This window comes from Oryctolagus cuniculus, chromosome 11, assembly GCF_964237555.1.
Source record: "Oryctolagus cuniculus chromosome 11, mOryCun1.1, whole genome shotgun sequence".
Lineage (NCBI taxonomy): Eukaryota > Metazoa > Chordata > Mammalia > Lagomorpha > Leporidae > Oryctolagus > Oryctolagus cuniculus.
In genome coordinates this window covers 67,602,293-67,616,382 of record NC_091442.1, presented here as the reverse complement: position 1 = coordinate 67,616,382, position 14,090 = coordinate 67,602,293, and the positions used below count along the sequence as shown (strand labels likewise).

Sequence of the window (14,090 nt, the reverse complement as noted above, 5' to 3'; positions counted from 1 at the left end):
GGGCCAGCACTGTGGCGTAGTGGGTAAAGCCCCTGCCTGCAGTGCTGACATCCCATATGAGCAACAGTTCGAGTCTCGGCTGCTCCACTTCCAATCCAGCTTCTGCTACTTCCTGGGAAAGCAGTAGAAGATGGCCCAAGGCCTTGGGCCTCTGTCCTTACATGGGAAGACCTGGAGGAAGCTCCTGGCTCTTGGCTTCAGCCCAGCTCTGGCCGTCGCAGCTAACTGGGGAGTGAACCAGTGGATGGAGTTCCTCTATCTCTCTCTCTCTCTCTCTCTCTCTCTCTCATCTCTTTCTGTGTAATTCTGACTTTAAAATAAATAAATAAATCTTTGGGGGAAAAAAGAACTCATAGGACAATAAAAGAAAGTTGATCTGTTTAATTTTTGGTTTTAAAATTAGACATAATTAAAAGAGGGTAATATATTCTTTTTCCTTTATTGGAACTACGTCATATACATGATCCTTCAGAAAATTGTACTGTAAGATACGTGATTAAAGACTAGCTTTGAATTTCTATCAGAAATCAATGCAAGCTTTTATAAAAATGATTTAGTAGCAATGGAAATTAAGTGCTGAAACAACGTAGGAGTGGGATAAAAGTAATTCCCCTAAGGGGAACAAATCAGAAACACGCATTCAATTTTTAAAGAGATTTAATATGAGTTCACTCAATTTGTCTTACCAGTTCATATTTTTGCTTTGTCCTATCCATTCTACTCTCTCCCACTAAACAAAATTTGTATCACTATCCTTTCAAAGACAAGCTCATGTGTTTGTTTAAGATGAATGGTATCTTTAGACAAAACAGACTTCCTTCCATTTGCCGTTTTATGTAGTATTTACACATAACCTCAGTGAAGGAGAAAAATGAGGGATTAAAAAGACTTCCTCTAGGTAAATATGACAGAGACTGAATACACATCATTATCTCTGGATAAAAAAAGACAGAGCAACTAGAATCAATGGGCAAAACTCCAACATTAATAGTTATCTTTGCCACCTATTTATGTGCATGAAAAACACTGACAGTAAAACTTTCATTAAAATGGATTATTTGCAAATGATGAGATCTGTTTACTTGTAAAAATAAATTTTTAAGAATTACATACTAAAGTGGTACCCTAATAGAAAACAACAATCTTAGATATTTTATGCTAATCTTAATATGTATTAACACTTTAATGAATTAAGAATAACACAAAAGCTGTACTTCAGTTAAAATTTGTTTTTAATTTATGTTGTTTTGACTAAAAAGCAGGCACAATTAGATAAGGTAAAACAAAACTTCAAGTGGATTACGAATGATATATTTTTCCTGTAATATTTTACTAGTTATAAATTTTAGAGTAGAAACTTGAGATAGCGGTCATTAAAAACAGAATGTGAAAATATCTTAATCTTCGTCAGTCATTAATCATGTTATTTTTACTGTATTAACCTAAGTTATTTGAAACAGATTAAAACATTTTTCTAAACCATAGCTTTCATCCTACATAAAATCACCCTATTGACTCTTAGTGACAAATGCAGATAACAAATAAATACAGATATTTTCACCTTTTTGTTACATAGTAACATGATGTGTATGGTGACACACCAGACATAAAAATCTTTACAAATTGGAAAAATATACTTGGAAAAAAAACCATGCCATAGAGAGAAATTATTAAATCTAGCAATAAGAAGAATAAAATAGAAAAGCAAATTCATACTAGTCATTTTCTAAAAGTGAAGCATGATGTCCTTTGTATTTCATCAAAACAAATTCAAGTTATTTTGGATAACAATAAAATATTATTTTCTTAAAAACTAGTTATAAAATAGAGATTAAGAAATTAAGATCATTGGTTTTGACTGCTGTATAGTATTCTATAGAGTACATATCCCATAATTTCTTTATCCAGTCTACTGTTGATGGGCATTTGGGTGATTCCAGGTCTTAGCTATTGTGAACTGAGCTGTAATAAACATTAAGGTGCAGACTGCTTTTTTTCTGCCAATTTAATTTCCTCTGGGTAAATTCCAAGGAGTGGGATGGCTGGGTTGTATGGTAGGGTTATATTCAGGTTTCTGAGGAATCTCCAGACTGACTTCCATAGTGGCTTAACGAGTTTGCATTCCCAGCAACAGTGGGTTAGTGTCCCTTTTTCCCCACATCCTCGCCAGCATCTGTTGCTGGTAGATTTCTGAATGTGAGCCATTCAATAGTCATGTATACTAAATAATGAAGCTTATCATTACTGAGATACATATATTATTATTAAGATAACTATACAAACAATGCACATTCATTAATTTATATAACTTCCTACTTCAGGCACAAATATTCATTTGTCAAATTTTGTTGCCATCCATACCACCAGTATGTTTACAAACACTAAACTATTTTGAACAATAGTTAGCTGTGGAATTAACAATTAAATATCAGCATAGTTAAACGGAAACTAGGAGCTGTGATTATTTTCCTGTAAATATCTGTAGGCACACAAACCCAAAATAATCAAAAGTTTTCACTGGCCTTGTTAACTACAAAATAAATTTATTAACAAAATAAACAGACAACAGAGAGTTGACCTTCTTTCATGCTTATCATCATCATGTAATAATCTAGTAGAAGAACCTATTTCTATGCTGAGAACTATTCCTGCGAGATACTAAATTATTATGAAATTATTTACAACTAGGTTGCTCAAGGCAATGTGAAAAGATTCATCAAAGTTGTGTGATCACTAGCTTGTGGAATTGAACATGGGTTAATGAAACTTCCCATATTAATGAAATGCATTCATTTTCACATCAAAATTTCATTTTTAATTCATAAAATTTGTATCATAATATATAGTTCTATGAAGCTGCTTTCATAGTTGCTTATATTTGCAAACGAAGTTCTTAGGTTACATAAAATTAATAAGTTTTAAGCAGAAAACTTTTGGAAAAATGGTTGTATTTCATCATGAATTTTAACACAATTTAAAAATTCTAGGGGAGAATTTTTAATTCTTTTATATATATCTGGGGTCTTCAAAAATTTATAGAAAGTGCATATTATGAAAAAATTAAGTATGACTATTCTTACTAGAGGATAGAAAAGATACTTAATAAACAAAATCTCAGTGGCATATCAATTATGTCATTTTTTTTTTTGACAGGCAGAGTTAGACAGTGAGAGAGAGAGAGACAGAGAGAAAGGTCTTCCTTCCATTGGTTCACCCCCTCAAATGGCCGCTGCAGCTGGCGCTGCGCCAATCTGAAGCCAGGAGCCAGATGCTTCTTCCTGGTCTCCCATGCTGGTGCAGGGCCCAAGGACTTGAGCCATCCTCCACTGCCTTCCTGGGCCACAGCAGAGAGCTGGACTGGAAGAGAAGCAACCAGGACAGAATCCGGTGCCCCAGCCGGGACTAGAACCCTGGGTACCGGCGCTGCAGGTGGAGGATTAGACTAGTGAGCCACAGCGCCAGCCTCAATTATGTCATTTTACTGCATAAAAATCAATGAAGCTATTCTTTTTTTTTTTTTACAGGCAGAGTGGACAGTGAGAGAGAGACAGAGAAAGGTCTTCCTTTGCCATTGGTTCACCCTCCAATGGCCGCCGCGGCCGACACACCGCGCTGATCCAAAGGCAGGAGCCAGGTGCTTCTCCTGGTCTCCCATGGGGTGCAGGGCCCAAGCACTTGGGCCATCCTCCACTGCCTTCCCGGGCCACAGCAGAGAGCTGGCCTGGAAGAGGGGCAACCAGGACAGAATCCTGCGCCCCGACCAGGACTAGAACCTGGTGTGCCGGCGCCGCTAGGTGGAGGATTAGCCTGTTGAGCCATGGCGCCGGCCGAAGCTATTCTTACAGGAATGGCTCTCCTGAGTGATCTATTCAAAGTAGGATGCAGCGATCTCAACCCCTTCCATACTATGATGTCATCATGTTCAACTTTTACCTCTGAAGTAACTCAGAATAGGAAGAAATAACACATATCCAACAGTGAAAATTAGTCATTTGCCCCCATATAGATGAAAAGGGCTGCAAAATTGTAATGTCTGGTAGAATACTCACTTTCCATCAAGTACTCAACACCATGAAAGGGGAGAATAAATCTTTTGTCACTTGTTAAACATTTCTACCACAACTGAAGAATAGAACAATGATGTACAACCTAATGGAATTTATATTTATTGTATAATTATTTCACATGAGCTACCAAGGCTATATAAAAGTGAATGAGACATGATTCTTGCCTTTAAAAAACTCAAAGATGTGGAAGGTTGGAAAAATCCACACAAGTAATTATAGCTTATAGTAAATTGATGTGTAAGATCCAAGGTTTGCCTAGGGAAAGGAATGACTAGCTGATAGGAAGATTTCAGGTAAGACTACACCCTTTGGAGCTGGCTTTATGGCACATCAGGTTAAGCTGTACCTTGTGATGCCAGCTTCCCATATGAGCACTGGTTCCAGTCCCATTCGCTCCACTTCCAATAAAGCTAGCTCCCTGATAATGTGCCTGGGAAAGCAGTGGAAGATGGCCCATGTGCTTAGGCCCCTGCCACCTACGTGGGAGGCACAGATGGAATTCCAGGTTCCTGGCTTTGCCCTGGCCCAGCCCTGGAAGTTGCAACTATTTGGGAAGTGAAGCAATGGATGGAAGATTTCTCTCTCTCTCTCTCTCTCTCTCTCTCTCTCTCTAACTCTGCCTTTCAAATAAATAAAATAAATCTTTAAAAAAAAGCTACACTTATTATTTAATGACCGTGGCGATGTTTGAGGTGAGTATTAGAAGATAAGTAGAATCTTGTCAGACAGATGGAGGAATAGGGGAGGATCCTAAGTGGAGAAAACTGCATCATCTAAAGGCTCAGAGCTTCTTCCTTACCAATTCACAGTGTGCAGGTAGAGGTATCAGGGGAGGGAACTGCAGGTGATTCCTTGCTTCAGCAATGCATTTGGAATAATATAAGCTCCTGTTTATAGCAGTCTTCATTTCCATGAGCACTGCTTTTGAATAATATTCTCTAGGAGGAGACAAGTAGAATCCAAGCAATTTGGCTAACACCAGAACACATGGAGTATGTGGACCTGACAACACAGGAATGGTAATAGCTAAAGAGGTAGTATTCAGATAAAACACACTGAATGACACATTGTTTGCCTTTAAAGCCCTTGTCAGATAAAATAGAAATCAAATAATGATATAAAAGATGTACCGTAATGAATAAAGTTGATTTAAGAAATGTACTTCAAATACTTTATATAGCAGAGAGCATAGTTTTGAAATTACCCACAGAGGAGTTCCAAAAATTAAGTATATATTTGGCCAAAATATAAAACTTTTTAATAAATACTGAAAAACAGACTTTACTTAAAAGTAGTAAGGCCATATTTATCTTTTAAATGATTTATTTATTTGAAAGTCCAATTTACACAGAGAGAGAAGAAGAGGCAGAGAGAGAGAGGTGTCTTCCAACTGCTGGTTCACTCCCCAGTTGGCCGCAACGGTTGCAGCTGAGGCCACATTTTTTGACTGCCAAGTAACAAAAATGAAAAATACTAACAAAAGTAGAAAGTAAAAAATTTGCAAATTTAAAGATCTTCCTAAATAATGATTGTATTCAAAAGAAAACCAAAATTTCAACAATATACAAGGGCTGGCGCTGTGGTATAGCAGGTAAAGCCACTGCCTGCAGTGCCAGCATCCTATATGAGCACCAGTTCAAGTCCTGGCTGCTCCACTTCCATTCTAGCTCCCTGCTACGGCCTGGGAAAGCAATAGAAGATCGCTCAAGTCCTAGGTCCCCTGCACCCATATGTGAGACCTGGAAGAAGCTCCTGGCTTTGGATCGGCGCAACTCCACCTGTTGCGGCCAATTAGGCAGTGAACCAGCAGATGAAAGACCTCTTTCTCTCCCTCTCTGCCTCTCCTCTCTTTGTGTAACTCTTTCAAATAAACAAATAAATCATTTTTAAAAATTCAATATAGAAACCTCTACAATTCTGCTAAAGCTTCAATGAAAGAAATTCAAATATTAAAACGTTCTAATCCTATTTTTTAAAAGAAAATACACAATTGAAATATGTGACATAACGTTACACATGAAATCCAAGAAAATCAATTGAAAATTACTAGAAGTAAGGACAGCTTTCACTGAGATCCATCAAATCCAAATCTCAGCACTCAGCCACTATGCCTTACTGCTTTCTGGTCTTCAAATTAGTTTATAAAAGGAGATGAAGAGCTATATCTGTTCTACTTATTGCTGCATAGTCAAATAAGATTTGTATAGAGAAAGTTGGCTGATTTTTCAGGCCAACTTAGAAAAGGATGCTGTAAATTAAATAAATAAATAAATAAATGCAATTAACGGAGCAATAAAACATAAACATTTGTCACTGTTCTCTAAGCTAATCTACTCACTAACCATTGGCATTATTAGGCTGTTCTCCTAAGATTCAAAGTGGAAAACAAAGTGATAAAGTTTAAACAAAGTAGAGAAGTGAATTTGTCTAAACCTAAAATATATATGCTTATGTTTAAATATCAAGAGTTCTTTAACTTGCCATCTGGATCTAAGTTTAGCCTTGTCAGGCCTCCTCAGTTAACTATGCAGAGAACTCTATGGGCATTTGTATAATGAATCAACTAGTGTAAGATTCCATGACAGAAGGAACTGTATCCACGCTGTTCACAACTATAACCCAAACATCTGGCATATAGTATGCCTAATAAATATATGTTGGATGAATTAATAAGTGAATAGCCAATATATTTCTTATTTCTACTAACAAATGATGTCCAAATACAGATTTTAACATTATTATATAGGGATTTATATTTTATTTCCTTATTCTTTTGAAAATAACAAATTTAAAATGATGGCACTGAATTGTAGAAAAAGAACTGCAAATATAGTCCCACACTTGCAAAAACTGAAAATATTATCCTTATTAATATTTCTTGAGGAAGGCTTACCATGTTAGGCAAATTTGTTAATAAGCTTTCAAAACTAGTTCTACTACATTCAATTCCTTATTTCCCTTCAACTTAGTGACTACTATAATAGGCTACTCTATTTTTCACAGCCTTTATGTTTTTGCCTCAAGCTTTAACTGATTATATTCTTTGATTTCCTTACTCTGGTATAGATTCCTTTTAAACTACATATCCTAAAAGCGACACTAGCTGCTTTTTGTTCCTTGGAGGTTCCCCCCCCCCCCAAGGATAATTATATTCTGTTGTGCCTTTTATTATCGTTGTCTTTTAGGATCTCCTAACCTTCTACACTCTTGGGCTTTATTTAATAGTGAGCTCCCTCCTCAACTCCCCACACTAAACCTTGCTCATTAGGTTTCTTAATCCTCCATAATTTGCTTTCATGAAATCTTATACCTTTGAGTTGCTGTGTTCTATGAGCCCATTTCCTTAGTATAGCAATTCCAAGCAGCCCAGAATCAACAAGCCCTAAACATAAGCTCATTCACTTTCTCAGCCAACATGACTCTATAGAAAAAAAAAAATCTTTGTTTTGAATGTTTATGAGCCATGAAACTATACCATTTAACTTGGTATTTCATTTTCTCACCCAAACATTGCCTGAGAAGGTTAGGGTCTTAGAATTAGTCTATAGGCAGTCCTTAACATGTAGTTATTAACTTGTAAGTATCAGGTTCTTCTTGGTCAGAAAGCTATTTTACTTTAATAGAACAGAAATAACAACATCCTGATGTTATATTGGTGACTAGTAAATTCCAACTATATCTTTGCCTTATGCCCAGAAATTAGAAGAGAAAAACATCTTTTTTCAGTTAGTCTGCCAGAGCTCTGCTTTTCCAAATGGGTTGTTTTTGAAAGATATGTATACATTTTTGAAACTGAACTACAGATCTTTTCAGCAGCTCATCCTCTGCTTTTTCTTTCATTCTACTAGTTACTAGCACCTTGGCTGATAAGTACATATATAAGGGCCAAGAAAGCATATATTGTATCTTGGAAGTGGGTTGAAAGAGTTAACAAAGTTTCTAAAGGTGCCTCCCCTAGTCAAGAAAAGTTTACACTTTAACTCTGTGCATGTTAACTTGTGATCCTCCCCATCCAGATGATAGAAAGCAAAGCCAGTAAGTTCTTTATTTAATTGGTTTGTATCCACACACTGACCTCCAGGGCTCTGTTTATATAGCCTATCATGCAATATGCTCCACAGTTCTCTGCCTCTTTCAAAAGCATGTTTCTCCTGAGATTTGATATATGGCTTTCATGTTTAATCACTACATTAAACTCAATGCTCTGCTTCCTCCAGCATCAACTAACTTCCCTTCTTGGGAGGTGGGGAGAAGAGCACAGCTTCTTGCTACTTCTGAACATAAAAGGAAGTCTGTTTTACCCTATTAGTAAAATCACCAACTCCACACGATCCTAGGCAAGCAACATTTATTAGTACTTAAACTAGGAAATGGTGTTAAAATGGAAACCTTAAAACTCTTAGAAAGAAGGTATGCTGACTGTTCCCAATTGGCAAAGCCAAAAACCTTAGGTGATTGAGTTTATAAATCAATGGGAAAGGCGTTTAATCAGTATCTAATTTAGCACATAGAGACCATAGCTAAATGGAAGCTAAAGTTTTAACCAAATTAATCTTTAGGAGACAACATTCCTGGGGTTCTCAGATTAGAATTAATTCAGTGCCTCTGCTCCTGGTTGAATGTCTTCTTAGCTACACAATTCACCATAAATAGAACTTCCTATGTCTGTTCAACTTAAAGTGGACATGGAAGTGCCATGATCCTCCCCATAATAATTTGAATGTCATACAAAGTCCTTAGATGAAAATCTGAAAAAAATAGACTCCTTTCAATAAGTCTTTCAAGAAAACCTAATTTTCAGATTTTAAAAATCACCTGAAATGTAAGTATTCTATTTTAAAATATTTCAAGCAAAAAGAAAAGGAAGAAGTATGGCAAATCATTAATAGTAAAATTTAATGATAGTTATGTGGGTATTCATTGTATTATACTTTTTTGTACAGCTGAAATTTTTCATCATAAAATTTTCTTTGAAAAAACATTAGGAAAATTTTTATGAACTTGCTTTGGCAGGGAAAGAGTTGATACAATTTTGGTTTAAAAATTTTAAATAAGTTTCTGGGCTGATCATTTATCATATCTTCAACAACTGAAATTTTTAATCATGTGCTGGCAATGAAAACTTTCCTTCTTTTTTTCCTGAATCTCGCTCCACAGCCTGAAGCTCATTTATACAAACTGCAAATGTTGTGTAGTATGCTATTCATAGCTATGTGATTTTCAGGAAAATAAAGTGTGTATATATACACATATACATATATATGTATACAACACACACATATTTTGACTTTGAAATCCTTTCCTTTATGGCTAGTAATTGACCGTGGTATTTATTTTTTAAGGTTTTGTATTTTCTTAGTAAGATTGGCATCATTCTTCATTTAAAAATCTTACTTTGTCACAGCTATATACAACATTAAACAGAGCTGGTTTACTTTTTGTATTTGAGGAACAATAGAGAATCTGAACCTATTAGAGAAATACATTTAATTGTTCCAATATGCTATCATATTTCTAACCAAAATTTGCATGATATGGAATGCCAAAGAATACATTCCTAGCTTCCTTTGTCATGATTTGTTCATTCAATGGTAAGCTAAAAGAGCTTATAAGAAAAAATAATTACCTACTTTTTAATTTGAAACCATGCGAATTCTTTCCACAACATATTTAAATGCAAAATTTAAAAGATAAATAAACTTTTAATCAGTATTCCTCAAAAGACTTCTCAGTACAGAACTTTGTAGTCTTGGAAGACATGCAGATGTTGTCCATGATAGACATTTTAAAAAATTAGAACTTGAAAAACAAAGAGTCATGGATAAAATCTTTGGTCACAAAAGTGAAAGATGTATGCCTGTACAGATGTTATAACTATTTTCAGGATAAATACTAATCTTCAGTACTGGAATTTAGCAACACACTTTAATTTGAATTTGAAAATTTATCATAAATTGTCTGAATTTGACAATAGCTGCCTAACATTTCAGTTCTATACACTATTTCCAGGTTTTACTTTCAAAATAAACCTAGTAGACCTTTTCATTTTTAAAAGCTATATTCCAGATCTTATATCCTAAAACCAGTATACAATTTTATGTTTAAGTTAAACTGAACCAAATCAGATCATAGTGAAGAGGGCTCTTAAAAAAATGTGTTGATAATTGGTAGAAATAAAGACATGTAATTTTTATGTAAAAATTAATTATCCATATATGCTATTAATCATGTTTTTATAGCAAAAGATTTTAACTATTTAAAAGTGGAAAAGACTTTTCACTGTATTTTAAGTCACCTGCTGTGAATGCATATAAGAATCCAATAGTTGATGCAATACTATCTCACCTTTAGTCTCTGTATAGTTGATACTGCTAATGAAAAGTGTTTATCTTACATGATCCTGGATACATGGAATTCAGAAGCCACAAAACATACAGAATAGACAGACTTCTGGGGTTATGGTTTTACGATTAGGTGAATTTGTTAACTCAAATTTACAGACTTAATAGTTAAATGGCCTTCCTGAACTGAGAAATTTATAATGCTAAACAATGAAAGAAAGGCAAAACTTATTAAGCAAAAAAACATATTAGCTTTTTAGCACCACTATCAAAAAGAATTTACAGCACTTGGTTTCTTTGTGAACATGATAAAGAAAACATCCTAAAGTTAAAATATAGTTGAACTCAAACCAGAATAATAATGTTATTTTTAAATTCAAGACGTTATATATTTTTCTGCAAATTATTTTCTTCAGGAACTAAAAACTAACATTTATTTATCTATTAACAATCCACCAAAGGGCATGCATTCCTTTGCACCCAGCAAGAGGCATTTTTTGTGTTTTAATGTGCATAAATCTCAGCAAGTAACATAAAAATATAATCACACCCGTGGATTATATTTTTACATTCATGCTTAATAAGAAGAAAGCAGCTAATGAGACTGAAATGCCACTGTTTGTAAAAATGTAAATTCCTTAACAGATATCAAAATAGTGGCTTAAGGTGCCCTTAGTTTTCTATCAACACCATAACAAAACATTTTTAAAAAACTGATAAGCTATAGGCAAAGTTCTACTTCAACTGAATGAAATTCCTTAGCATTTGGTGGATTAAATGCATCTATTATCCAAGTGATTTGATGACAAATCACTTGCAAAGAATCTTCAAATTATTCAGGATGCTTTGTCCACTGAGAAATAACATACTATTTAAGCACGCAGTACATACAACCTTCACTTCTGCTTTTAAAATGAAATTCTGCAAGTATAAAACATTTAATGCTTATTGCGGAACTATGATGGATCCCCAAGTGAACATCTCAAGGTATGATTCAAAGCAGCCAATAGCTCTGCTTTGAGGTGGGGCTCATGTTTGGAAAAGAGACTGCTCAGTCTGTTTAAAATCAAAATGGTTCTTAATCTGATGAATCACTCCTCAGAGAGTAATGTAAATAAAATATACTTAGAATAACATTATCAATGTAAACATACCTGAACCGGAGTCAAATTTGGTTTCTGACCTGCAAAGCAAAAAAAAAAGTTTTACAGTATAAAAACTGTTTGCAAAAGAACAACAATTATTTTATGGGTTGGGGATATATAAAAATTATAGATTTTAGTATATTAGTCAAGAAGTAAAATAGCCTTCTAAAATGTAAACATATTTATATTAACCATTTTAAAAGTAGTCATTACCTTAGGTTCTCTAAATATAAACATATCATATATAGACAGATACATGCAGTATGAAAAAGATACTAACTTTCGAAGCTTGCTTTTAAGAGAGAATTATTCTCCTTAAAAGTACCCAATCTTTATAGATTAACTTGCTTCAGTAATATAATAATGCAATAAAAATTTACAATAATGCTCTTTATTGTTAAAGATTTTTAATTATTCAGCACCAAGTAGTTTTTCACGAAGTTCTTAGCACACAGCAAATGAACCTGGTAACCCCATACATTTAATAAGAAGGAAAAAAAGTCTGAGCCCTTTGTGGGAACATTATGTTTCAGATATAGGTTAATACTGGTTGTAAATTCAAAAGCCTTTGAAGTTCTCAGTTTGGCTGTGGGAAAACTTCTGTTGGGTAATTACTTTCAAGATGCTGCTGATGTGCTGTCAAGCAGAATTAACCCTGTGACTAGGCCTATCTACACAAGCTACTATAAGACAGCATTGTCTATATCTAGCTCTCAACCCAATTAGTAGGCATGTTCCAGTCGGATTTATATCACACATTAACAATCAATAGTATATATGTTCACAGCTGCTGCAGCAAGATACAAGAAGCAACCAGCAGGAGTCCTATTAAGGGATGTTACATGGACAGAGATTTTTTTTTTCCTGGGGGAAATGTAGTTAACTAAGTGGGAAAGGAGATTCTTTGAAAGTATGCCAGGGTAGCAAAGCACTTTTGGAAGCAGTGGCTTTCTTTCCCTAAATTAGCTTCAAGAAGTCATCAAAAGTGCAAAGGTAGGATAAGCAAGCTTACTTGATCTTAAACATCCATTTTATTAAGAGCTCCCCCAAAAGTTTCACCTCATGCATAGTCAGTAATTGTCACATACACATTTACGTGTGTGTGTGTGTGTCTCTGTGTGTGTATTGCACCACAGTTATGCGTAACCACCACTAAAATCCAGGTTTACAATTCCCCAAGCTCTGGCCCCACCACTACTCTCATCTCAATCTTTATTTTTCATGTGCCTGCCTCCTATTTAAGGTGCAATTTTCCATTTTACTTTTGGTCCTTACCCTGATTCTGGAAAGCCTTGCCTCGTGCCTTCCTCTGCGTTTCTGCATCCTTGAGTATAATTCCAGCAACACTCAGCACACCCTCTCCAGCTCATTTCCTTCTCCATTTCCATCATTAGACTGCCTTGGTAGAGCATTTGGTCTAGCAGTTCAGAGGCTGGTTGGGATGCCCACATTCCATATAGGAATGTATGGGTTTCAGTCCCAGTGCCTCTTCCAAATCTACCTCCCTGTGCCTCCTGGGAATCAGCAGGTAATGGCTCAAATGAATGGGTCTACACCTTATTAAACTCTATAGCAACAGCATCTATATACTGCCTGGTGCTGCTGCTCAAATGCCTGTTATGGGAGACTTCTGCATTTACACTTGGCCTTCTTCCTTCTTACCTATAAAAAAGCCAGAGGTGTTCTTCCTTCTCTCTGTTTCCCTCTACCTCTGTCCTATAACACACTCTTTCATCTCCCCTACACTCTCAATCAACCCTTCTTTTTATATCTTCAAAATCTCACTGTCCACAGATTCCTGTTCTCTGGGACACATAACTGCTCCAGAATTTTTTAGACCCTTTTTTTTTTCAAGTCTGTGCCTTGCTTTGTTATCTCTCTTCCTTGTGGCTTTATAATCAAGTTTACTAAAAGGATAAATTACATCCTATGCTTTATATCTTCTTTTCCTGATCTCCCAACATATTCACTCCTTAAACCATTACAATGTGTCCTTGCTAAGCTTTATTGGCAAGTTCCTAATGTTAAATACAAAAGCAGTGTTACAGTCTGCTATGGTTTGAAATGGTTGGTTGTTCCCTAAAAGATTCATGTGCTGGATGCTTAGTTGCCTTTACAATGATACTGAGAGGTGGTGGTGGAGTATAAGAGGCAAGGCCGAGTAGAAAGTGATCAGACCAGGGAACACCAGCCTCCAGAAGGACTAATACAGTTCTCAAAGAACCAGGTCAGTTTCTACGACAGGAAACATTTATAAAAGAGAGAGCTTGGGCTTTCTCCAGTCTCTGGTTCCTTTCTCACTATGTGTTCCCTCTTCCACACACACTACTCACTATTCTCACACATACTCCCTATTTCTAGCCATGTGATGTGCTGCATTGCCTTGGGACTCTGCCAACAAGAAAGCTACCACCAGATGCACACTTTTGACCTTGGACCAGAACTATGAGCCATAATAAATCTCTTTTCTTTATAACTTAGCCCCATCCATTGTATCATTAGCTAAGAAAACACACTAAGACATAGGCCTTGCTAAA

At 35.5% G+C, this 14,090-nt stretch overlaps 1 protein-coding gene across 8 annotated transcripts in view; it reads right to left on the bottom strand.

Moving 5' to 3' along the window:
* MSRB3 (methionine sulfoxide reductase B3) overlaps positions 1 to 14,090 on the bottom strand; it is a 216,883-nt gene that overhangs the window by 85,500 nt on the left and 117,293 nt on the right. For all 8 annotated transcript variants that reach the window (XR_007919714.2, XM_008256744.4, XM_008256743.4 and 5 more), the window contains one exon: positions 11,563 to 11,591. Coding sequence is in view for 7 of the 8 variants with exons in the window: in XM_008256744.4 (XP_008254966.1) it covers positions 11,563 to 11,591 (29 nt within the window). In the remaining variant the exon portion in view is untranslated. The remainder of the gene's footprint in view (positions 1 to 11,562; positions 11,592 to 14,090) is intronic.